We start from the raw sequence: 23764 nt of genomic DNA, 5'->3' as shown, positions 1-23764 counted from the left end.
CACACCTTGTCAGACTGTCTTGGTGTTTGTGTGCTTTGTATTTCTAAGCTGCACTGCAGGCCAACCACGCTTTGAGTACTTTTTCAGCCTTTCTGGTCCATGTCTAGGTACTGTCTAGATAGGTATACGTAGCACTGCAACTGCATCCTAGCAAATGATCTGTGCTTGATCGGATAGTCTGCATGGATAACTCTAAGTGAAAAGCCCGGCGACAGTCGACTCAGTGACAGGCTCCCTGCTGCCATCGACTAAAGCCACCAAAGTCATCAATGCGCCTACCAAACCGTATTTCATCCACAATTTATTCAACGCAATACATATAAATATACTGCAATTCTCCAACCACCATCTATTCACGTCACTGTGCTGCCTAACATCTCCGTCGCCGCTAGCGCAACTCTCCGCACAACGTCACTCCCTGCGCTGTCGCTACCCCACTACTTGGAGCTCCTCAGTCTCAAACAACATCGGTTGCCCTCTTCACGCAACACTACCCGCTTCCGTACCGACAAAAACAATCACAATGCCTTCTGATCTGGATCAACTTCTCGACATGGGCTTCGACAAGGCCCGTGCCGAAATCGCCGTCAAAAAGACCGGAGGACGTACGCCGATCCTCCCACCGCTGGCCACGCCACCTCCATTTGACACAAGAAGCTAACACGAAACGCAATACAGTCCAGGGTGCCCTGCAATGGCTCGAGGACAACCAGGACAAGTCGATCGAGGATATCCAGGCCGAAGCCGCGACCAAGGCTAATGACGACGCGGAGGACGATGCCGACACCAAAGCCCAGATTGCAGAGCTCGAGGGCGGTGCCACCGCAAAGTCGCTAGTCTGCAATGAGTGCGGCAAGAAGTTTAGAAACCCAGATCTGGCCAGCTTCCACGCCAGCAAGACGTTCGTTTTACGTATATCCTCTGAAAGAAACCCCGCGCTGACTGGTCCGACCTGACAGCGAGCATACCGACTTTTCCGAATCCACAGAAGAAATCGCCCCCCTCACCGAAGACGAGAAGAAGGCCAGACTCCAGGAGCTACGAGAGCGCTTGCAGGCCAAGCGCGCCACCCAGTCCATCCAAGACAAGGAAGACCACAAGCGCAACGAGGTAAGGACACACACACTCACACCCCGACGGCATGATTGTGCATCAAGTACGCTGCTAACAGGGGGAAAACTACTAGCAAATCCGACAAAAGTCTACAAAGGAGTCGCAGGACGCAAAGGAGGAGCTGCAGCGCAAGGAGCAGATCAAAGAGGCCGCCCGCAAGCGTCAGGAGAAGCTCGACGACATTGAGGCCAAGAAGCGCATCAAGGCCAAGATTGAGGCCGACAAGGCCGAGCGCAAGCGCAAGGCCGACGAGGCCAAGGCGGCGCGCGAGGGCAGAGCACCAGAGGCCACCGCCGCCGTCCCGGTGCCTGCTGCTGCCGTTGCCGCGGCGCCCAAGCCCAAGGCGAACCACAACGAGGCCCGTCTGCGGCTGCAGACGCCCAGCGGAAACATCATGAAGACGCTGCCGGCCGAGACGACGCTGTTTGAGCTGGCCCAGGCCGTGCAAAGCGAGACGGGCACCGAGGTCAGCAGCTTCTCGACGACGTTTCCCCGGCAGACGTTCCAGGGCGACATTGACATGTCCAAGACGCTCAAGGAGGCGGGCCTCGTGCCCAACGCGGCTCTGATTGTGAAATAGACTGTGGTCCCAGGGAACAGTGGTCACGATGCATTTGGGGTGGGGGGAGCTTCATTTTAGCGAATTACGTGTTAGGCGTTGATGGATAAGAGTTGTAGTAGTTGGCATGTGCTCGCAGGCGTCATAGATTGAGAAGCGCGAGGTAGAAAAAAGTTGTTACAGCAAGTGTCGCGACTTGACATTGGCTTTTTCTTGCAGAGTAGAGGGCAGAATAACAGAATAACAGAATAACAGAATAAATGATACCTCATTGCACCAGAGAATGAACGACTTCTCATCAAACAGCATCGCGTATCTCGGGTTGGCAGGACTGAACTGTTAAATGATACCTCATTGCACCAGAGAATAACCGACTTCACATCACACAGCATCGCGTATCTCGGTTTGCCAGGACTGACAAATGATTGCTCTGCCACCGCTGCCCGTCACCAAAGCTGGTGTACCAAGAGACGCGGCTTCATAAATACATCTTTTCACATGGTACAGAGTAGACGGCGTAAGATCACAAGAAATGGTAGCTCTGAGCACGAGATAATGAATGGGTTCACATGACATCATGCATCACGGTTTGCCGGGGCCAGGTTGTGTTGTCTTCACTTTTTTTTGTCAAACAGACCAACTGTTTTTTTATATTCTAACCCCGCCGCGCGTAAATAACTCCATTAAAAAACGGTTCTTTCAGAAGCATTTCATCGCATTACCGCATGGAAGAAAGCTACTCTGCCCAAGGCCCGTAGGATATATCGTGGCCTCTTTCCCATAATCCTGTATGATCGATTCGAAATCCGCCCGAAGCCATGCAGTGTGGTGGAAAAGTTTACAAAAGGAAGCAAAGAAGAGAGTTCGTCGAAGGCTTTTTTTTGGTTCATGAGAGGTTGGTTCTTTAATCGAAGAGACCGAATCCCATGTCCTCGTCGGACTCCTCCTTCTCCTCCTCCTTGGCCTCCTCGGCGGGGGCGTCGGCGGCAGCAGCACCGCCAGCGGCAGCACCGCCGGCAGCGGGGGCGGCACCGCCACCGGAGCCGACGTTGACAAGGAGATCCTTGACGTCCTTGCCCTCGAGAGCCTGTGCAGCGCAAGCCAGTTAGCATTTCGTGTTCCAGCGATTCCTTGCTCGGGTGTAGTCGCGGGTTTGACGCGCGAGCGAGCGCGGGGTTCATCGGAATGGTCGTACCTTGGCGAAGATGGAGGTCCAGATGGGCTCAACCTCGACGTTGGCGGCCTTGATCAGAGCCTGAAGCTTGTCGGCCTGGAGAGCATTAGTATTGGATGGGACAAAGCCAGGCAGCATGTGGTTTGTGTTTCTGATCGCAGTGTTCGAGTCGCTATAAATCGGAGGAAAAGACGGGCACTGAATCGATTTTAAAGCTGCAAATCGGTCGAGACAAGCCGTAGCGAAGATTGGGAATTCGTCCTGGAGTGTCGTTGTGGAAAGCACTGTCCCCGCCTGAATCCCAAGCCACGTCTTTTCCCTTCGATCAAAGCGAACAAAAGTCGTCGAACCCGAAACAGCGAAACCATTGTATTGCTGCGATTTTCAAAAACATACGGTGATCTCGATGCCATCGTCGGCAAGGATGAGGGCCGCGTAGGAAGAAGCGAGCTCGGAGGTGGACATTGTGACGGTTGGTTGTGGTGATGTGTAGTTGAACGTGGAAAAGGAAGTCTCGACAGTCCAAAGGCGCAAATCCGTTGGTGTGGGTTTGGGAAGAGGTCGTGGAGTCGCTTCGCTTGCCTGTAAGCGGGCTAGGGCCACAAGAAAATTCACCAGGCACACGGGCGAAATTCCCACAGAAAGGGCTTCAAGACCTAAGAGTGGGCAGGCGCAACAATAGTTTCTCCGTGGTGCTGGAGGGTAAGCCACACGAACGACATCATGTCTGTGGCTTGCGCCTGTAGCGTGTGGCTGGACTCCACTCACCTGGAGTCTCCACCGCTCGGTGAGTAAATATGCTTGATTGGTTGACAGGGCCACAGCCAATCAACAGTCATGGCTGAACAAAGACTGGATCCAGCAACCCACTGTTGCGCTGCCCGTGGATGCTTTCAGCGCTGCGACCAGCCAAGACAGCCTTAGCACAGCGCTGTATGACCCTGGTCGCTCCACTGGTTACAGGGCTGCCCCCGCTGGAGCAGAAGCAGCTCTGCCACCTGCGACCCAGAGTTGCATCATCCGCTGCTTGCGACTCGTAAAAAACGATGGCAAGCCAGCAGAGTTGCAGCACGGTGGTCCGCTCAACCAACGCTTAGGCGCATATGCACTTCTCGGCAGGACGCTCCCAATCTGAATATTCTCGTCTTGACCGTTTCTCCATTGCATGAAACCTGGGTGACTGATCCGACATAGGAAACTATCATATTGCACTATAAAGCGGCGAGAAGCCTATCTCTGTCTGCCCCTCCAAGCGACCAACTTACCCCACGCCACCCTCCTCGGAAACGCTGGAACATTCTCCAGATCCTTCTTTCAACATCACCTTGCTGTGTAGCCTTTTCCTTCCTACGAACCGAACCTGCATTCCCTTGGTCGCCTATCGTTCGGTGATTTTATGCATACCTTATTATAGTCGCCCACCTCAGCAACCAGCTGCTTTCTTTCGCCTTTGGACAGTCGCAAAAATGGAAACCCCCGCGATACCCATGCCGCGCGATGCCCGCGAGCTGGCCATCCTCCAGCACCTCACTGAGATTCGCGACAAGCTCCTCCTGCTCAAGCAAGACAGAACCACATATATCCGCAGTCAAGACATCCTGCCCCTCTACGACCAGACCATTGCGCAAGTCAAGGATCTCATCGCCATCCGCGCAGAGACCGGCGCAACTGATGAGAACAGAGGTAACATTTCGGCGCGCTCCGCCAGATCAATGATCATGCATGCTAACCCGCTCCTCTCCGCAGTGGACAAGGTGCTCGAGGGCTGCTTCCAGCTCCTGTCGCTTTTTTACCTGACCATCGGCCGGAACGACGAGGCCCCCGCTACCTATGCGCTTACGTCAACGATCAAGCGACTGCTCGACCACCTCTGCGAGGCCAACCTTTACTCGTCCAAGGATCTCGAGAGCATCAAGGCCACACTGGAGCAACTGAACACCAATATTAGCCGCTCGGGTAACGCTGATACGCCAGGCCCGCAGCACTCGCCGTACCTATTGGAGCTCCTGTCGAAGCGTGTTGAGCGATGCACCGCAACGCTGGCCAAACTGCAGAAGCGCCTCAGCACTCTGGACGAGTCTTCGCTTCCCACCTACGAAAAGATGATTTCGATCCTGCGCTCCATTTCCTATGCTAATACCAGATCCAAGGTGAGTGCTTCATGGCCCGGTAGGGAGGATTGAGGCTGACATGGCGCAATAGTTCTCCTCAACCGAAGTCCAGAAGCTGCAGAAGCAGCTGCACGAGATTGGCGAAAAGAACGATGGAGGCAAATTCTGCGTCGCAGGCTCAGAATCGCCAGGAGCTGCCACCATGCAAGAAGTTTACGACAAGTGCTCTCGCTGGTCCGAGATTGTGCTGGAACGGCATGTATTCCATCTCGATGACAACTAGGCCACCCGCTAACAAATCATGCAGAAAGGGCGACGTTCCTGAGCCGTTCCGTGAAACGTACCGCACGCTCGTCGGCATCCGCAACGAGCTGGAGAAGCTATCCCTCACACAAGCCTGGTCGCTGCGCGAGACGGACCTGTACGACTTTCAGCGCAAACTCGACAAGATTGACGAGAGCCGGCAAAACGGCAACTTTTTCGACGACAAGAACCGCCCCGCCGACCTGTGGACGCAGCGCACCATGCTGTACCTAATTCGCCGGAGCTACGCCTACATTTACTCGTTTATCCTGTCCTCGGAGCCGGTCTCTGAGGCGCTCCTGCCCATCTACAACCAGCTGCAGACGCTCAAGCGCTGTCTGCTCGAAGTCAAGAACAACGGCGGCGTGTCGTCTGTCCGGGAGCTGTATCCTTATAGCATGAAGGTGAGTCCAATTCGTAAACTCTGGCTTGGGACTGACTGGAAACTAATGGCTGGCAGCTCGCCTCCTTGGATAATATGCGCGTGGATGGGAAATTTGTCGTCAATGGCGACATCCCCGAGGGACAAAGCAGTGTTTCGGAACTGCTTGCCGAGTGTTTCGACTTGAACTACGACCTGCGAGTGGCTGCTGACGAAGACGTTGCGTCCAGTGGGCAGTGAATGACCATTTCTCAAGCTTAAGCGACGGTACTTTTCTTTTAATTATGTTATTGCGGACCTTAATTTTATTTGCGGATTATCCATTTCCTATCCTGAGAGGCAGGCTCTGCCCTTGATTTTGGACACCTGGAGGGGCTTGAGGCGAAAGTAACAAGGTTACAGATACTGTGTTAAGACTTGGGAGGCTAATCCAGCAATGGGGGTGCGACTAGTCAGCTGCGCTGGGGCGCACTCGTGGCACCTTTCTTTTTTCTTGTTTGTACGGAGGAAAGATGCGGGCATGTTATCTTTATAGTATCGTTACAGCCAAGGAATGAATCCACCTCGGCAGTATGTTGGGGAATACAAAGACACAACTCTAGTTCGTTGTCAGATTCTATATGATACTTTGTCCATTGCTCGAGAAGCTATGACTAAATTATTTGGCGGTGCGGAAGGCGCAGAGAAAGGGAAAGACTTGGGCCTTTTCGAGGTCCCAGACACCGCTGGTCACGTAGACGTCGTTCTTGAGCTGCTCGAGCACGGCCTCCTTGGACTCGGCCACCGCGACCAAAGAGCTGCCGTGAAAGTCGAACTTGGATGGGTCGGCACCCTCGGGGACGCTGTTGAGCACAGCGCCTGTTTCTACTTGTCAGAAGGCCACATATGATGTATATGATTTGGGATATGCGTCTCACCTCCCATGGTGTAGGTGCCATTCTCAACTTGGGCCTTGGCGGCGGATAGATGCGCGCTGATGAGTTTAGTCAGTTTGATGCGGGATGTGAGCTGGGAAAGAGCAGAAGGATAAACGTACGCGCGAACTTCGAGGCGCTTCTGCAACGTGCCGGGCTTGTCGGGCACGATGACGAGAAACTCAAACTTGGCGGGGGCGGTGGTGGTGGACATGGTGCGGACAAGGTGCTTTGCGGTGGCGGCGATGCGAGAGGCCATTTACAGCAAGGGGCGGGACGGTACTTGAAGTAGACAAAACGGAAAGTGAAGGGGCCAATTAGCTGAAAGGAGAATAGAGCGTGATGTATAGAGAGTACTGAGGATGTGGATATCAAGTCAAAAGACGGGCGCGCCTTTTTCGTTGGGAGGCGGGGCCCGGCTCCGGCTCCGCGCCGTAGTAATATCTCTGGGTCTGGGGAAACGAGGCGTGTGGGTGTGGCAGCTGCCGATGCGGCGCCTACAACGGAAAAGATATGCTGCAATTTTGTGCAAAACTGATGGGCAAGGATAAATGCCCCTACTGCTTATTTTGGGCCGGACAGGATATTGGAAGGTCTCTCGTCTTTGGATTCTTAACATGCTGATTCTGGTCGACCGCCGCCGCTATTACAAGCCATCTACGTAGCTGCAGTGTAAGCAAGCTACTTTGGCTTTCTAGCACCAGGCTGGATTGAAGAAGAGGGATTAATTCCTCTCGAAACTAAAAATATGGGTGCTTCTTGGTTGATCTCTCTCCGTACTTGAATTCTTTGTTTCTGAATTCTTCTTTGATGGTTTCCCCAGTTTGGCAGCATTGCACTCTCTGTGCCCTGCACTCCGCTGTGGTTTTGATCGCTGACAAATCTCCACTCCATGGGCACGACACGACATTTTCTTTGACTGGCATAACCTGCTTCTTTAACACTATGAAAAGCAAGCACAAAGATGTGAAGCGGAATCGCTCGCTAACAGGCTGCGGCACATGCCGCCAACGACATCTCAAATGTGACGAAGCGCGGCCAGCATGCCAGACGTGCGTGTCATTCGGTGTAGCTTGTCCAGGGTACCGGCCATCGCTCAAGTGGACAAACGCTGGCGCGCAAGGTGGTGATGATGCGACTTTCCGCCGGGCCTTGTTTGCAGGTATGCAGCACGCCTTCTAGAAGATGCGAGTGAGCGAGAAGCTGATTGCGTGGAATTAGAGTCGCAGCAAATGGCCATGACACAGATGATGTCTGTCAGTCTCGGGCGGCTGACCGTCGGCAAAGCCTTGGATGGGCTGGATGTTGAGGAGACAGAGCCGTCAATGGCCATACGACCCGCATCTCTACCAAATGATCGCTTTCATGGGCCATTTGGCGTGCTGCATATGCAAACTAGACAATCTTCTGAGATTTCATCTTCACTCCCTGACCATGGCCATGAGTACCACGCTGAAGCTGGGAACATGGCATCGCAGTCGAATTGTGCACCGACAAGCAGGCCGTCTCCTCAAAGTGCCGCAGAGCGAACACCGACTCTCCTTCAATACTTCAAGAGCCATGTAGTTTCGTTTTCGCATGCAACGCGGCGCGATACCACCATCTGCCCTTGGCAAAACATACATGCTCCCGCAGCAGAGGCAACATACGAAGAGCTGCGGCTTCGCAGTGTCCCCGCACCCACGGACCTATCACTACTTAACTCCCTGTTGGCGTCGAGCTGTTTTCACCTCGCGTCTCGCGACACAGCTTCTGGTGCCAAGTGGGCCGAGCTGGGCGAACAGTACAAGCAAGAGGCGCGGCAGCACCTCGATATTGCCATACAAGAGGAGATACTGTCACTGACGCAGACAAACTACGAAGAGCTGTTAATGGCGCTGCTCTCCATGACTATGCTCGAGGCATGTTTGCCCCCATTTTTGCCTGCGTGTGAGCCCGAGCTAATCTCTCGTATCGCAGATACGGTGTGCCAAGTACAACGAGGCAGAATATCTTCTCTTGGAAGCCGAGTATCTCATTCGCACACGCGGACTGCTGAAATCACACAAAACATTGCAGCTACGCACGCTTCATCACGTCTACACGTACCTCCGAATCATGACCGAGAGTACATGCGGCTGCATACTGCGGAACATCTGTCCTGCGCGGCCGGGCTCACGGATGAGCTTGGTTACGGAAGAGTCGAGGCACAAGCTGCGAAGCTTTCGCGTGGCCGACCAGAGCACCGAGTCGGACCTGCGCATGAGCATCCAGAAAATTGCCCCAGCGGCGTACGAGGATGTACACCTCGAAGTGATGGGCGACTGGACGGAATCGCTGTTTCCAGAGTTATATGGACTGCCGGAGAGCCTTTTGGGTCTGCTGTCGCAGACGATCCGGCTGGCGAATGAGCAGGAGCTACTGCATCGAGACGCAAATGTCGATGTGGGCATGATTACCAACTTGTGCCGGCGGACAAAAGCTCTCGAGCAAAACATCTTATCGTGGAAGCTGCCTTGTGAGTCTAGCCACTGTGATGCTCCTCGTCACTCAGTCGGCAGTCACCACCCTGCAACAAGCTCAGATGGCCAAATCATACCCCGTCTGGCCACAACGTTTCATCAAGCTGTCATCTTATTTTACTACAGGCGTGTGCAGAACATCAATGGCTTGATGTTGCAAGATGGGGTACAAAAGGTGCTAGCCAACTTGTCCGCGACAGACGAACCACACGAAACGGCACCGCTGCTCTGGCCCGCCTTTTTAGCAGCGTGTGAAGCCATTGAGCCATTCCTTCGTGAGGGTCTAGATGACTGGCTTGTCCGGATGGGCGAAAGAACTTGCATACCGGCATTTGGCGCAGTAGCGGAGATGGCGAGGCAAGTGTGGGCACTGCGAGAGGAAAAGCGAGACTATACACTGAGCTGGTTTGACGTGACAAACTTGGGTAGATGCCCTATTGTTGCCCTATGATGGATAATAGACCCCTACGCCTAAACAGGCTAAGAACACTTTATATCTTTGGCGATGCACTGCCCCTGCTGGCAGCTGCTTCCTCCGTCACGACCCGTTCGATCTCTTCGTCTAGACTTGGGCCCTGCGGCGCCCATCCAAGCAAGGTGCGGGCCCGATCGCCTCTTGTCTGCGCATTGGTCCCCAGTAGCACGGCGGCATGCGCAGTGATGGACTCGGCGGCCTCGTCGTCGACTTCCTTGACAGCGGGGGATTCGATGAAGCCTTGTGCCGCAGCAAACGTGGCTATCTTGCGGGCGATGTCGCCAAAAGACTATGGAATTGGTCAGCGATACGAGAAGAAGACGCCACGCTTGAGGACTCACGATTTTTCCCGCGTCGGCGAAATAAAGACCATCCTTGTTCCACAACGACTTCTGATCAGTGCTGTGCTGTGACGCCGCGACGAGCTTCAGGACCAGCTGGGCAATGTCGGAGACGTGCACATTGCTCCAGGCGCTAAGTCCCTTGCCGACGTGCGGCGCAAATCCGTTTTGAAGCGTCGCCTTGGCGAGGCTGGGCATTTGGATGCTGCGCTGGTTCACGGGGCCGTTGCCCAGGCCGTAAATGATGGGTCCGTATATGATGGCCGTGCGAACACTCGGCTGGCTGGCGGACAAGTTGGTCACGAGACGGTCGACGACTCGTTTCGGGGACGAGGCGATGATGTCGCGCAGCTCGGAGGCGTCGGCCACATCGTTGTAGACTTTGGAGCTGGCATTCCCGTACGAATGGTTGGCAATTTCGGGGCCGGAGAGGACGCTTGCGCCCGAAATCTGGATCCAAACTATACGAGAAAGTCAGTATGCTTCAGCGTGGGGTGGCAGTATTCGCGATGCTGTGACCTACCTGGGTTTTTGCTCTGCGACTTTCCAAGGCCTTGGGCAATCGCCTTAGCGCTGCCCGCGTGGTTCGAACTCGCCAAGTCTGGAACAGTTAGCACGCGAGCTCGTCTGTCACGATATAACCCTTCCAAAAAATGGAGGCAAAAAAACAAAAACCGCTGGTGGAACTCACGAAGAACAACATCCGCCTCAGACGCGGCCGTTGCGATGGTATCACTGGCATCCAAGTCGGCAATGAGCGGCACAACAGCTGGGTACTTTGTGGTGATTTGCGCAGCGCGAGCTTCGTTTCTTACAAGGGCGACAATGTGCGAGGCAAGACGCGAATTTGCGAGACGGTGAACGACTTCGCCGCCGATGAAGCCAGTGGCGCCAGTGCTGAGAGAGACAGTTAGTGCGACAATTTGCGGACTACGGGAGAAGCAAGGCCTCACATAAAGATGCGACTCATTGCTGTGGTTTTTGGGACAGAGCGATAGCGAGTAGTTAGTTGTAGAACAATGTTCGAACAGTGAACGTGAATTTCTGCAGCAGGCTCCAAGCCACTTTATAAATGGGATTGTCTGCCCGTGAACATGGGCGCCGGCCTATGACACAATCGGGATAACTTGCCTTTTTGGACAACTGTGCTTGTTAATTCACTTGGACTGGCGCTGTTGGACCATTAATAAGTGAGTGGATGGTTCCATGTCATATCCACCTGGATTGTGGAGTACATATGGGCCTACCGTAGTTTAGGAAAGTCATCCCGACTTATAACTGCCCTGACTACTTTCAGAGAATGGAGCACGAAATTCTCATTCCCATGTTGCATACCCCAAGTATGCCAGCGAGTCCATACAGCATTGAGCATCGATTGTTACTTTCAAGACGGACATGTACCTTGGGATGGGGGCATGGGATTTTTACATGTGACTGCGGTTGCTGGGACATGTAGGAGCTGAAGTGATGGCTGAAGGGACGACCGCCTGAGCATGCTGCCTGAGCCAATACTGTTCTCCCACTCTTCCCCACGACGCACTTTGAAGCGGCAAAACTGAAGTAAAATAGCGACACGGTACTGTATAATGCTGCCATCGCTGCTTGTAGCAACCAGGTCACCGGGAATCCCTCGATTACGACAATGAGCAGTGTCGCCGGGCCAGATACCACAGTCTTCTACTCAGAGCGATCAAACTACCGAGAATCCCTCGGTTGCGAGAATGAGCAGCGACATCGGGCCGGATGCGTAACTCCATCAACTATATAATGTGCGTTGTAAGATGCATTTGGTGATGACGGGCGCATTCAAAAGACACTGACCGACATGACATGCGTGCCAGCCGCCCTTGGTTCAGCAAAACGCCTTTCAAGACGGCGATCCAACACTCGCAGACAGCTGGCTTCTCACCCGACATGTGTTGAAACGCAGACACTGACAGCTATGCTATGGAACAAACGTGGTACAAATGCCGTGGCTTTCAAGTCGATGAACCGTGCTTCCTGAGTCATCGCACTGTCCGCCGTAAACGCCAGTGTTCTCACAGCAGCTTCTCGCATCAGCTTCCTCAAAGCAGCTTCATCACTGCTGCTGCTTGCCCCTCTGCCTCCTGTCTCTTTGCAGCTCTTCTTGCTCCTCGTTGAATTGAGCCTGCCAGCCTAAGGCCCTCCTCCGCTTAGCTAGCTGCAGTATCTCTATATAGCCCCGAGCTGGATCTACACTCGCCTCTTCCGTGGCAATAGCCTATGGAATTTTCATTATTCGCCAGTCCCCGTCACACTTAGATCTAAATCTCTATTTTCTTATACATTTTGTGTGTAGTATTTGTAATAGGTGAAGGCCTTATCGGCAGAGAATATGTTACTTCGCCTACACCAATTGCTAATACGTACTATCATAAAGCTAGCTTATCTTCGTCCTCTTTATAGGTTTATGCAGAATTGCGTTCGCTTGCGGATTTATTTCGACGAGAGACATCCTAAGACCACTAATATCTACATTGAGAAGCCCGGGACTTGGCCGCTGACTTGGTTAGCTAGGGCCTTGTAGGCCACTAACTGGCAGCTGCGCGATGATGTCACGCTTTTAATTAATGAGTTGTAAATCTGCAAAACAGCTAAATAAAGGCGTGCCTTCGCGGCATGGCGCAACACCATGCTCCGCTCCGGTCGCGGGCTGACGTGTCCAGAGTTTGTAAATCAGTCGGAGGCTGGATGGTTTGCGTCGAACTTGGACCCTGGCACAGAATACACCAAAATAGCAAAGACCAGCGACAAAAACTTTCTCTCTTGAGAGAAGTAGACGTTCGGTAGAGACAGACATATGTTAGAAGCAGAAATAAATAAAAAACAGTTGGATGGTTGCATTTAGTGCAGTAGATGTATGCGCGCACGCGTTTCTGCCGGCCAGCCCGCTCGCCGTGCGAGGCTTTGATTCAGTCACAAACACAACGCCCAGGCGTCCTCCGCAATGTTTCCTTTAATTTGGAGCTTACAAGATCGTCATGTGGCTTATCCAGTGCAGAGGGTCGATAAAGACTCACTGCATGCCATACAAGTGCGCCACCACTTTTGACAGCCTGCTGCTCGTCTAGGGAGCCTTCTATTTAGTCACAGACGCAAGCCTGGACATTCTCCACAACCCTTGATCTCATGTTTAAGCATGGATTCAGAGTAGGCCAATCTAGTGCGGCTGAGGGTCACTGGCAACGAAAACCTCAAGCTACGAATTCTCGTCATTATTCGCTCATCCGGTGGTGCACCACTTGTGCTAGTCGCAGCGTCCCTCGACGTAAGTGCATCGCGGGGAGGCCACATCCTCGGTGCAGTGCTTCGCACCACCTACCTTTATTTCGGTAGCTTCCTAACACCGAAGCGCACTCTGCACGACGTTCAACATGGCCGCTGGCGACGACGAGATCGACGCGTTTCTCGCGGACCATCCGCAGCTGACGGTCGGTCGCGAGGCATGGGAGTCCGCAAACAAGCAGCTCAGGGAAGGCGATCCCGAGAAATGGGGCTGCAAATTCACGGCCATCTCCTCTCCCGTCGAGAACATGGTCGTGTATCAGACGGTGTACTCGGAGACGAACAGGGCGCCCATGGGCGACAAGCTGGCCAAGGAGGACTACCGCAGGCAGAGGAGCTTCGCCGACAAGCAGGACAAGGGCTGCGTGTGCCCAGAGGGCAACTGTGATGCCCGGAGGACCAGATGCCATGTTTGTGTGTTTGCGAATGAGGAGGCCTGCAAATGGGACCGGAAGTCCTGCAGCAAATAGGCTGACGTTGTGACAGGACGTTGCATATATAGACACAAGATTAGAGCGGAATAAAATAATCGAAGCCCCGGTTCTTCTGTCCCAAATATTGAAAAAGTTGAAGTGGCTCCTGCAAGCCAGGGCTGCAGAGTAGTCCAACCTCCAAGACGGTGGTCATTCTCGAAGAGAGTGCATTGGTGACGAAGATTTGAGTCTGACGCTCCCTGCTCATCGCGGCGACGCCGCGGCCGTTAGGATAGGATAGGATAGGCGACAATCAAAACGACGGTGCTATTCAGCGGAAATTACTGTTATTTCCGGCAAGCTTTTGACACGCTGCTTGGCTGCCCAACAAATGCTGCTTAGGCCAGGGACGTGCCTCGGCTCGGTCGGCGCAGCGGACCCTTTTTCGAGATGGTCCGCTCCCGCTGTCTTTGAATGCCGCACGTTGCCTAGCTTGACACGACCGCAGCGGACTCGGTGCCTGCTCCGCCATCTTTCCTTCTTTCTAATTGCTGCCTTTTTTTCTTTACAACTGCTGTAACATCCTGTCATTCTTTTAATCTCCGACTGTACTTCAACAAGACAGTTGCACAGCCAGTATGGACTCTCAAGGTGGCAGCGTCAAGGCTGGCCATCTCTGCGTCCTCGTCCACGGAGTACGTCATCACGGCTCGCCCGGCCACCCTGGCCATTTAAACTGACAAAAACCACAATAGCTATGGGGCAAACCAGAACACATGCGCAACATTGCGAAATGTCTTCGCGACGAATACTCCCGAGACGAGCTATACCTCCTGCTGGCTAAGCGCAACACGGGCAGCTTCACCTATGACGGCATCGAGCGCGGCGGCGAGCGCGTATGCGCTGAGATTGAAGAGGAGCTGCGCAATATCGAAGCCGCGGGCGGCAAGATCTCCAAGCTCAGCATAATTGGGTACTCGCTCGGCGGGCTGGTCTCGCGATACACGGTCGGCCTGCTGTATGCCAAGGGCATCCTGGATAGCATGGAGTGCATGGTACGAGGATCATGAAACGAGGGCATACTGGGACACGGGCTCTGCTGACAATTGACAGAACTTTTGCACGTTTGCGAGCCCTCATCTCGGCGTGCGCACGCCCCTCCGCGGCTGGCACAACCACATTTGGAACGTCGTCGGCGCGCGCACGCTGTCCATGTCGGGCCAGCAGCTATTTACCACGGACTGTTTCCGCGACACCGAGCGGCCCCTCTTGCAGGTCATGGCGGACCCAAAATCCATCTTCATGTCAGGCTTGCGCAAGTTTAAGCGACACACGCTCTACGCCAACATCACCAACGACAAGAGCGCCGTGTACTACACAACGTGCATCCAAAAGACGGACCCCTACCGCAACCTCGATCTCATCCGACCCAACTACATTCCCGGCCGCGGCGAGGTGCTCCTCGACCCGCAGACGCCGTTTCTGCCGCGGCCCAAACTGGCGCAGACAACATCCTTCTGGACCACCGGTCTGCGGTACCTAAAGCGGATCCCGCTGGCGGTGGCAATTGCCGTGTTTGTGCCGATCGGCGTGGCGGCGTACCTCGTCAACTCGGTGATTCAAAACGTGCGCAGCTCGCAGCGCATCAGGCTGCACGAAAAGGGCCAGCTGGGCGTCAGCATCGAGGAGTACCGGGTGCCGCTGCTGATCAAGGAGCTGCGCGGCGAGGTGGAGTCGGCGTACGAAGCGCTCAACAACTCGCAGGGGCAAGAGTACTTGGGTGAGGATGATGACGAGGACGACGAGGACGAGGCGATGAACGCCGAGGAGAGGCAGGTGCTGACGCGGGAGCGCAGGCTGTCGCAGCCGACGCAGCCGACGCTGGCGCTGGCGCCGTGCCAGTTTGACATGATTCGGAACCTGGACACGCTGGGCTGGCGCAAGTACCCGGTCTGGATCCATGGGACGGGGCATGCACACGGTGCGATTATTGCGCGGATTGACAAGAGAAAGTATGACGAGGGGTTCATTGTGCTGGGACACTACGCAGAAAAGGAATTCTTACTGTAGAGGGGCTGATGGTGTGATATTGTTTTGGCCAGCGTGTTTTGGATAGATATATAATGCATGTTTTCTGTGTATGCAGGGACGAGTAGACGTATGTAAATAATACTTGAATCATAATCTGCCTGGTACTGACGATGGCAATTAGACCGATGCATGTGTACTGCAGTCTTTTGTGGCAGTGCCATCCGGCCTCAATTAAGCCTGTGATTTTTGGACAAAATGATCCAGCATTTTTGCTACCTGTGCTGCATTATTCGATTACTTGCTACCTGTTTATGAGCGCAGCACACGCATTGCTGGGCTGAGCTAGCATTTGGACCGTTCCGGACCTGTTAGCGTGGATGGTGATGCAATAGAGTCGGCATGTCTGATGCAGCGCCACCCACCCTGCATCAACAGGATTCAGGCGCCATGCAGTAAATAAATTAGCGTTGAAGCACAGCAGGTATAACCCGCCATGACATGATTGATAGCACATGCAGCGCACAGTCTGGCCACTGTGTCGACCGCGTCGTCTCATTTCCAGCAACGAATCACGTGTTGGATGCCCAACCCCGGACTATTCGCCCCGCAGCCTGGACCAATCAAGAGCTCTGACAGTAGGCCCCGCAGCGGCGGACCAATCAGGAGCTTCGACTTTTGGCAGCAAAGCCCAGCCAGGAGAAAATTCGCCTCTGCCCTGCAATTGGCATCACCTCCTCCTCCTGGCGGTCGCTTCTCTCTTCTTCCGCAGCGGTCTTGGGAGCACACCACCCTCCATCTTCCCCTCCCGTTCATTCATCCTTCATCATCTCTCGCAGCCCGTCATCCTCTGCGTCGATACAACATCTACCTTCCTTTCGGCCTGTTTTATTTCGTCGATTCGACAGGCTGTGTACTGGTCTCGTGATTTTTTTTCTGCACCCTTCCATGGGCTGTCCCGACTGAGCCGAACCTGCTCACGGGCAACGCATCAACGCCACAAACACTGCGCCGCACACCGCGCAACGACATCGATTCTTACAGCTCGACCCTTGTTAGCATCATTGACCCGAGCAATTGATTGATTGATCTTGGACAAAATGGTGCTCCAGCATTCGACCAACCACACCTACTCGCACCCCTTCCCGACCGTCACGCTCGCCTACTTCCTCCGCTACTCGTCTCCTAACCTCAACCCCTTTGCCGCCCACGTCCTCAGCACCGACACCATCTCGAGTCATGTCGACCCGGACACGCAGCGACTGCACACGACGCGCATCCACCTGAAGAAGAGCCGCATGCCGGGCGCCGTGTACAAGCTGCTGCCCGCGAGCGTCACGGGCGGTGGCGCCGGCGACAAGGCCTCGTACATTCTCGAGACGAGCGTCGTCGACATCAAGGCGGGCTGGATGCGCACCGAGAGCCGCAACCTGAACTTTACGGGCGTGCTGTCCGTCGTGGAGAAGCAGGACTTTAGCATCCCCAGCGAGGGGGCCGGCCGCGCGCCGTCGCTCGAGACGGACGTCAAGACGTCGGTCATCTTCAAGTCGCGGCTGGGCGAGAAGCTGCGCGGCAAGCTCGGCCAGGCGACGGCGGAAGATGGCTGGTTCTCGGGCATCATCGGCGGCTGGGGAACAAAGGGCATCCAGCGCAGCATCGAGAGCATGGCGTCGACCAAGACGCAGGCGCAGCTGGGCAAGAGCCGCGACGGCATGAAGATGGTGCTGGAGCGCATCCGCAACAATGGCGTGCTGGGCGTGCTCGAGGCCATCCGCCGCGAGCGTCAGCGCCAGCTGGCCGTGTAGACGACTACACATGTATAACATGATGACGCGGCACACCACGGAAATGGCATGTGCCTGCACAGCTGATCATCATCGGCTGCTTTATGACGGATCTTGCATCCATATTGTACATCACCCACCCCTTTCTTATTTCAGCATGGCGTCTGTGTTTTTTCTTTTACATGTCGTGCGTCGACTCAGTGGAGGACTCGCAGGCGGGCCACGGGGACCCAGCCATGCGAGGCAGAAAACCGTGTATAGCTGCAGCATGCAGCGTGCAGCATCCCCTCTCTTGTATTGAGTATAAAAAGTATCTATGAATAAATTTCAAAGAAATCTAGTCCATCTCGACCTTGTCCAGTGTGCCATGTCTGAGCAGCTGTGTTGTAGCTGTGCCCAACAGTGTTATGACATGAAAGGATAGACGGACACTTGCAGGCTGGCTTGCCTCTGGGTAAGAACATCAACGTGCTTGTCCCTGTCAATTGCCTCCCGCAGTCATGCCTAGTTGTTCGTGTGCTGAATCAGTCAGTACAAGCCGAGAGGTACGGCTCTCGCAGACTAGACCCACCCACCAGAGCAGCAAAAACGGTGATGGTGAGCGGAGCAAAAAGCACTCAACACTTTTGGCAGTTGCGCCGAGCCAGGCTGCTATGCTGGTAGTAGCTAGCGGTGGTGTAGGGCCGTGGCGGTGGAGGGGTAAAATACAACCTAATAGAGACAGGAAAAAAAAATGTAGATGCGCAACCCCGCGACGTGCGGACGACACTTGAAGGTTACACAGTTGTCCGATCTACTCAGCTACATCCGATCTTGGCGTTTGCTCTTTGCGTCTTTTTGATTGCCGTTTTGTTTCGCACTTCCCTTTACCTTCTGAGCGATAGCTATATATTTTTTTTAATACGCGCGCGCGAGCATATAGACCAAAGATGCCTGAAAAGACTTCTGTCCTCTTTGTCTGCCTGGGCAACATCTGTCGCTCGACCATGGCCGAGGGCATCTTTCGGCACGAGGCGCAGAAGCCCGAGTGGAAGGACAAGATTGGCCGAATCGATTCCTGCGGCACCGGTACGTTTCCCCTCTCCCCCAATGCCTATTTCTTCTGCGGCTTGCAGCGCAGCGCCGCAGAGGATGCGAGAGTGGCAGTGTGTGCTGACCGGGTTTACCCCTCCATAGCGGCATACCACACTGGCGACGAGCCTGACGACCGCACCATGGCGACGCTGGAGGAGAATGGCATCACAGACTACGACCACGCGGCACGACGTGTACGTATGCACGCATCTGCTTTTATGCTCACAACCGACCCTCGAAAGCTACGGATACTTTGCCCTCGCGACCCGTCCAAGGCTACCCCCCCGCGTGCCGCATGCTCACCCAACCATCGTTACTGACGTGCACCTTGTGCTCTTTTGCAGTTTGCCACCTCCGACTTTGAAAAGTTTGACTACATCTTCGCCATGGACCGCTCCAACCTGTCGGATCTTGTGCGCCTGCAGCGCGGCAACCCCGACGCCAAGGCGCGCGTCATGCTGTTTGGCGAGCACAGCGGCACCGGCAAGGCGGAGATTGTGAATGACCCGTACTATGGCGGGGACGCTGGCTTCAAAAAGGCGTTTGAGCAGTGCTCGCGCTTTACGAGGAACTTCTTGGAGGATGTGGTCGCCGGGGAGAAGACGTCGCTGTAGGAGGGCTGTATGGAGGCAGAGAGGGAGAGAGAAGTTGTTGATACCCAGACGCGAGAAGAGAAGTCAAGGCAAGAAAGATGAGGTGTGATGTTGTTGAGATGGAGAAATCAAAACGATGGAAAAATGCAATGCAGTATTCTAAAAGCGTATCATCCTGTTCCTAGCTTTAAGCGACAATCGTCTTTCGCTAGAAAGAAGCAAGAGACGTCTACATCCCACTCTCATCTTTGACTCTCTAATTGGTACCAAGCTTTAGTGTCGCTTGCTTCTTGCACCAGCACGCTGTCGAGAGAACAATCTACTCGTACTGCTGCATCAACTTGTTTCCCATAATCTTATCCGCGAACCCCGGAATATGCGTCGTGTGGCACCACGGCTTCCGGCGCATCTCCTCCGTAACCGCCTCCGCAAAGCACCCCAGCCAGCCGCGTCGCGGAAACAGCGCCACGACCGCCTCGCGCGTCTCCTCGTGGATGATGGCGTCGATGCCCGCCACGTATGGGTGCTCGCTTACGTTGTCGTAGATGGTCGCCAGCTGGACCAGCTGGCCCAGGAGGGTGATACTGCCCTCGGCACCGAGGTCCTGGTGCCGGATGACGCACTCGCAGACGGCCGCCGCTTGGTCTGGCGTGGCGCCTGCGGCCTCTAGGACGTGGAGGGCCTGGATGCCGCCGTAGAACTCGAACGACATGTTTGTGGCGGCCATGTTGGCGGCGGTGGCGCCGAGATCGTGGAGGAGACAGGTCAGTGCCAGCGTTGATGGAGACAACGTGCTGGCAAACTCTGGAAACTGCTGCTTGAGGATCGTGGTTGCTACAAGTGCCTGATTAGTATTTGATATCTGTCAGTGATTTTAGCCCATCAAAGATGAGCGCAGGGTCCGTACCGAAATAGTATGCTCTCATGGAGTGGTTATAAATCTCCGGCGACAGATGCTCCTTGGCATACGCCTGCATTTCGCCCACAAGCGCATCGTCAGAGGGCCAGACAATGTCGCTCATTTTCAGAAATGTCGGGATGTTGCGATATGGCTTGCCGCCGAAAAGTTTGCTGGGGTCGAGAGGGACCGCAGTCCAGCCATTGGCGAGTATATTTGACATGTTGTGCTTTCCAAGCTGATATGTGGTGTCGATAAAGAGACGTCCAGTAGAGATATAGACTGAACAGTGGTAACAAAGATGAGAGCGAAGGAGAGATAGAGAGAGGGTAGAATGGTGGAAGAATTAAAAAGAATGAATCTGTAGACTGCGACTTCCGGACGGTTTAAATAGTTGTAATAATTAGCATGAAGAGTACTTGGAGACATGGCTTTGGATTAACCCCGAGAGTGTTTCATCGCCAAGGCACAATGGCGATGAGCACCCTCTTCGGAAGCAAAAATTTCGCAATCAACAAAGACGCAAGGCTCGAGGTGCTGGACCTTCGAAGAAAAGAGAAAAATAAAAATTAAAGCCGAATTACATGCAAAGCAGCGCCTCCCGACATCACGCTGATCCCGAGCATGTATTCGCAGTGGGTTTCAGCTCGGGGATAGCAAGCCGATCGATCGCACTGACATCAGCGGCTCGGGGATAAGGCTGATGCGATACAAGTTGTGCAAGGCACAAAGCGACTCGCCTGATACTGCCGCATTATGTTGAATGCACCGGAGGATCAATTCAATTTTCTGACAAATGTCGCAAGACTCTGAGCCCATCTGCGTACGCCGCCGGGCCCATTGCCCTGCCATGGTCATCGTCCTCTTCAACGTCCTCACAAAGCACCCCGACCAATTTCTTCACCACCAGGGGAGTTTCCTCTCCCAAACTGTAGCAAATGCCGGCTAAAAGCAACGCAGAGCTGATGGTGGCATACAATATCGGCCACGAATTGGCCATTGTCACCGACAGCGGCTTCAAAGTACAGTACGCAGAAATAAGCCCATTGAGGCTCTGCATCATCTCGTCAAAATGCTCCCTGCGGCTGGCTGGTTGGACTGCGCTGGACAGCGCCGCGACACGAAGTATTTCTGCCTTGACGTGGCTTATGTGGATAAGCGACACGAGCTGTTCGATCTTCCGATGAAACGTGCTGGGCTTGGTGTTGCTGCGTGGTCCATATGGCGGAATGGTCTCGAGGTTGGCCAGACTCTGCAGATACCTAAACACGATGGATGGCGGGACATCGCTTGCTTTCACGTCGCCCGTCTGCTCTAGCTGCCAGTTGAGCTTCAGCTTATGGATGGCGCCTGTCCAGGCGCAGAATGTAGGAAATGTCACGCCGCTGACAATGTGTAAATTGTGCTGGTCGAGCCCAGCCACAAAACTGCTCGGCCGGCGTCCAAACGCAAGGGATAAGGACGAGTCCAAAAACCAAATTGCGCTCCAAAGGGGGTGTATGGCAGCATCCCATTCAAGGCTTCGATTCATGTTGAGATGCAATCCTATGGATTGGGCATTCTGCGCTGTCGTCCCTACAAAGCACATGTTGGGTTAATGCAAGGGTTTGAGTCGACAAGCTAAGCAAAAAGCAGCGCACCTATCAGGCTCCATGCCATACCGGGGTTGGTGTCATTCGCAATGGCAAGTTCAATCATCAAGAGCGCCTGTATCGTGGCCTCGGACGGCATGCCAAACAGATTTGCCAGACGTAGGCATTCGAATGCGGCGGCCACTGCATGAGTTAGCTGTTTAGCTGATGCTGCATCCAAGAAGGCAAAGAACTGGCCACAATCGAGGAGTAGGTAAATACGGACCAAAGACTCTGGATCTGAGGAGGCGATCGCTAGCCGCTTCACCATCGTAGAACTGGCAGCCGCATGCCAACACACCAAACAGCACCCCATACCACGCCGCGTCTTGAAAGGCGCCCTCGGCAGCAGCCAGGTCCAGCGCCTTGGCGATGCCTTCATCACCTAGTGCCTGCAGGAAATCGCAAAACCGACTTTCAAAAATTTGAGCGTTTAATAAAAACGGGTAAAAAGGAAGGACGTTTTGGTCGAAATTGCGATAATACCTGTTTTTGAAGCGCTCAACACACACAGTTCTTGAGTTTAAGGGTTGCAGAGAGGGTCTGTCTACCTCAGGCAAGCTTCTACCGTGGGAAGCGACTGCAATATGTTGTGCAGGGACACGTTCCCGGCATAGGACCAGAGAGATCCAAACGGGTGTAGCGTGGTGCGGTTCGTGAGGCCAAACGCCGACTCCACGGACACGCCACTCGGTAATGGCAACAACGGCCGCCGCCGGCGTTGTCGCTCGGATGAATGGCCGATGAGTGCCCGGAAAAAGTTTGCGGCACAGTTCTGACCGAGATAAACCCTCTCCCTGGTCGGGCTGTCTGTTTCGTGGGTCGGTCCTAAAAACCGAGATACATCGTCCAGCACCGCAATCAGCTGGGACGAGGCATCTTCATCGGCCGGCTCGCCTGGACAGGGGAAACCGGGAGGGGCAAGAGGGCTGCCTTCCCCGGCAGCCTTGCGCTGTATACGCGTGGTGAGTTGTTGGTGCAGCAGGGAGTGTACATCATCGTCATCGTCGGCTCTGGCGGCAGGCCTTTCGACCTGGCATAGATGGATGTGGTCGCGCCGCCTACAGGTTGCACAAGGGGAGCGCCGGTCACATTGGACTTTGCGCTCCCGGCAGGGCCAGCAGCTAAGTGGCTTTCGGTTCCTTTGCTTCTTCTTCTTTTCCATAAATCCCGGCCAAGGCTGACGAATGCGCTTGGAGAAGGGAAGAGGCGTCGAGTAAGTTGGCGTGGCCTCCTACCCCGAGCTCTACCCATACCAGCCAGCTACGCACAGGGCCGGGCGTACCAAAAAAAAAAAAAAACACCCCAGTGGCTGGGTTGTAAGTCATTGCACAAGGAAAGAAATTAACGGGAAATAGGAAGAATAGGTAGTAGAAATGAGAAAAGTAAGAATTAAGAAAATAATAGAAATAGAAGATGATGGTAAAATGATAATAAAAGAGGAAAGATCTAATACCCTGTGCTTCTACTTAAGCAGCCCCGTGCTGAGGAAATAAGTGAAAAAGGCGTCACTCTAAGAGACAGCTATTAGACTAATAATAATTAGTTTATAGACTTATTTATTCATTTCTCTTCTTTTCCTCATTCGTCTTCATGATTCACTACGTCGACCGCATCTTCTCGGAGTTACCCGTGGCTGCCGTCTGAGTTCGGCCGTACTTGGTACAATTCTCTTGTCTACAGCGAGACCTGCAAACTAATGTGAACTGGTCGAGTTTATTGCCATGCCCCTCGGTGTTTTCCCCAGGAATGGTAAGCTGATTTATTCTGCAAGCTCATCTTGAGCCGAAAAGTAGAAGTGAGAATGCATGTAGCAGGCCCTATAGTTGGGAGAGGGACAAAGCGACATGCATGACCGCCGACTGATATACCAGTCGTTTATTTGGTAAAAAGTCACCGCCAAAGGCAAATTCACGGGGTCGGGAACGGAAACCACATGAGGCAAGGAGTCACACGCAGTAGATAAATGGAAGCCGTGGTTCGTTTATGCTCAACGTAAACTAGGGCTCGGCTTCAAGATTGATGCCATAAAAGGCTGCTATCAGGGCGATCGGCTGTGCTAGCACTAGGCGCCGCCGTGTTGTGCAGCAATCGTACCATATTGAGGGTCATCCCATCATGGACATTGAAGATGCAGACTGCACGAGCTGTGGCCACTAAATAT

General features: G+C 54.0%; 12 protein-coding genes across 13 annotated transcripts; 7 read left to right on the top strand and 5 right to left on the bottom strand.

Annotated features, from left to right (window-relative positions):
* Positions 1 to 523: 523 nt before the first annotated feature.
* Positions 524 to 1693, top strand: LMH87_000134 (uncharacterized protein; the record flags this gene model as incomplete). Its single annotated transcript, XM_056197992.1, has 4 exons — positions 524 to 605; positions 679 to 901; positions 960 to 1110; positions 1187 to 1693. 4 exons carry the CDS (start codon positions 524 to 526, stop codon positions 1691 to 1693), a joined length of 963 nt encoding a protein of 320 aa, XP_056054984.1.
* Positions 1694 to 2576: 883 nt separating this feature from the next.
* Positions 2577 to 3311, bottom strand: LMH87_000133 (uncharacterized protein; the record flags this gene model as incomplete). The annotated part of the gene is made up of 3 exons (XM_056197991.1): positions 2577 to 2759; positions 2868 to 2942; positions 3243 to 3311. 3 exons carry the CDS (start codon positions 3309 to 3311, stop codon positions 2577 to 2579), a joined length of 327 nt encoding a protein of 108 aa, XP_056054983.1.
* A 1001-nt stretch (positions 3312 to 4312) lies between these two features.
* On the top strand, positions 4313 to 5882 carry LMH87_000132 (uncharacterized protein; the record flags this gene model as incomplete). The annotated part of the gene is made up of 5 exons (XM_056197990.1): positions 4313 to 4529; positions 4593 to 4996; positions 5049 to 5212; positions 5265 to 5664; positions 5721 to 5882. 5 exons carry the CDS (start codon positions 4313 to 4315, stop codon positions 5880 to 5882), a joined length of 1347 nt encoding a protein of 448 aa, XP_056054982.1.
* Positions 5883 to 6300: 418 nt separating this feature from the next.
* Positions 6301 to 6815, bottom strand: LMH87_000131 (uncharacterized protein; the record flags this gene model as incomplete). The annotated part of the gene is made up of 3 exons (XM_056197989.1): positions 6301 to 6500; positions 6560 to 6615; positions 6679 to 6815. 3 exons carry the CDS (start codon positions 6813 to 6815, stop codon positions 6301 to 6303), a joined length of 393 nt encoding a protein of 130 aa, XP_056054981.1.
* A 784-nt stretch (positions 6816 to 7599) lies between these two features.
* LMH87_000130 (uncharacterized protein) lies at positions 7600 to 9508 on the top strand (the record flags this gene model as incomplete). Its single annotated transcript, XM_056197988.1, has 4 exons — positions 7600 to 7608; positions 7658 to 7718; positions 7778 to 8457; positions 8516 to 9508. The coding sequence occupies 4 exons, from the start codon at positions 7600 to 7602 to the stop codon at positions 9506 to 9508; spliced, it is 1743 nt and encodes a 580-aa protein (XP_056054980.1).
* A 40-nt stretch (positions 9509 to 9548) lies between these two features.
* LMH87_000129 (uncharacterized protein) lies at positions 9549 to 10843 on the bottom strand (the record flags this gene model as incomplete). Its single annotated transcript, XM_056197987.1, has 5 exons — positions 9549 to 9821; positions 9874 to 10334; positions 10397 to 10474; positions 10565 to 10770; positions 10827 to 10843. The coding sequence occupies 5 exons, from the start codon at positions 10841 to 10843 to the stop codon at positions 9549 to 9551; spliced, it is 1035 nt and encodes a 344-aa protein (XP_056054979.1).
* Positions 10844 to 13268: 2425 nt separating this feature from the next.
* On the top strand, positions 13269 to 13649 carry LMH87_000128 (uncharacterized protein; the record flags this gene model as incomplete). The annotated part of the gene is made up of 1 exon (XM_056197986.1): positions 13269 to 13649. One exon carries the CDS (start codon positions 13269 to 13271, stop codon positions 13647 to 13649), a length of 381 nt encoding a protein of 126 aa, XP_056054978.1.
* Positions 13650 to 14230: 581 nt separating this feature from the next.
* Positions 14231 to 15662, top strand: LMH87_000127 (uncharacterized protein; the record flags this gene model as incomplete). Its single annotated transcript, XM_056197985.1, has 3 exons — positions 14231 to 14287; positions 14348 to 14647; positions 14706 to 15662. 3 exons carry the CDS (start codon positions 14231 to 14233, stop codon positions 15660 to 15662), a joined length of 1314 nt encoding a protein of 437 aa, XP_056054977.1.
* A 1058-nt stretch (positions 15663 to 16720) lies between these two features.
* Positions 16721 to 17425, top strand: LMH87_000126 (uncharacterized protein; the record flags this gene model as incomplete). The annotated part of the gene is made up of 1 exon (XM_056197983.1): positions 16721 to 17425. The coding sequence occupies one exon, from the start codon at positions 16721 to 16723 to the stop codon at positions 17423 to 17425; it is 705 nt and encodes a 234-aa protein (XP_056054976.1).
* Positions 17426 to 18333: 908 nt separating this feature from the next.
* Positions 18334 to 19092, top strand: LMH87_000125 (uncharacterized protein; the record flags this gene model as incomplete). Its single annotated transcript, XM_056197982.1, has 3 exons — positions 18334 to 18472; positions 18581 to 18672; positions 18823 to 19092. The coding sequence occupies 3 exons, from the start codon at positions 18334 to 18336 to the stop codon at positions 19090 to 19092; spliced, it is 501 nt and encodes a 166-aa protein (XP_056054975.1).
* Positions 19093 to 19390: 298 nt separating this feature from the next.
* Positions 19391 to 20192, bottom strand: LMH87_000124 (uncharacterized protein; the record flags this gene model as incomplete). Its single annotated transcript, XM_056197981.1, has 2 exons — positions 19391 to 19905; positions 19979 to 20192. 2 exons carry the CDS (start codon positions 20190 to 20192, stop codon positions 19391 to 19393), a joined length of 729 nt encoding a protein of 242 aa, XP_056054974.1.
* A 558-nt stretch (positions 20193 to 20750) lies between these two features.
* On the bottom strand, positions 20751 to 22765 carry LMH87_000123 (uncharacterized protein; the record flags this gene model as incomplete). Of its 2 annotated transcripts, XM_056197980.1 has the most annotated exons (5): positions 20751 to 21544; positions 21610 to 21744; positions 21802 to 21840; positions 21902 to 22086; positions 22152 to 22765. In XM_056197980.1, 5 exons carry the CDS (start codon positions 22763 to 22765, stop codon positions 20751 to 20753), a joined length of 1767 nt encoding a protein of 588 aa, XP_056054973.1. The 2 variants fall into 2 exon arrangements, with proteins under 2 accessions (XP_056054973.1, XP_056054972.1); XM_056197979.1 differs by having other exon boundaries at positions 21827 to 22086.
* Between the last annotated feature and the right edge of the window lie 999 nt (positions 22766 to 23764).

The sequence above is a fragment of the Akanthomyces muscarius genome, chromosome 6, assembly GCF_028009165.1.
Source record: "Akanthomyces muscarius strain Ve6 chromosome 6, whole genome shotgun sequence".
Taxonomy (NCBI): Eukaryota; Fungi; Ascomycota; class Sordariomycetes; order Hypocreales; family Cordycipitaceae; genus Akanthomyces; species Akanthomyces muscarius.
Note: the sequence above shows the minus strand (reverse complement) of the source record. Positions and strands in the feature narration are given on the sequence as shown.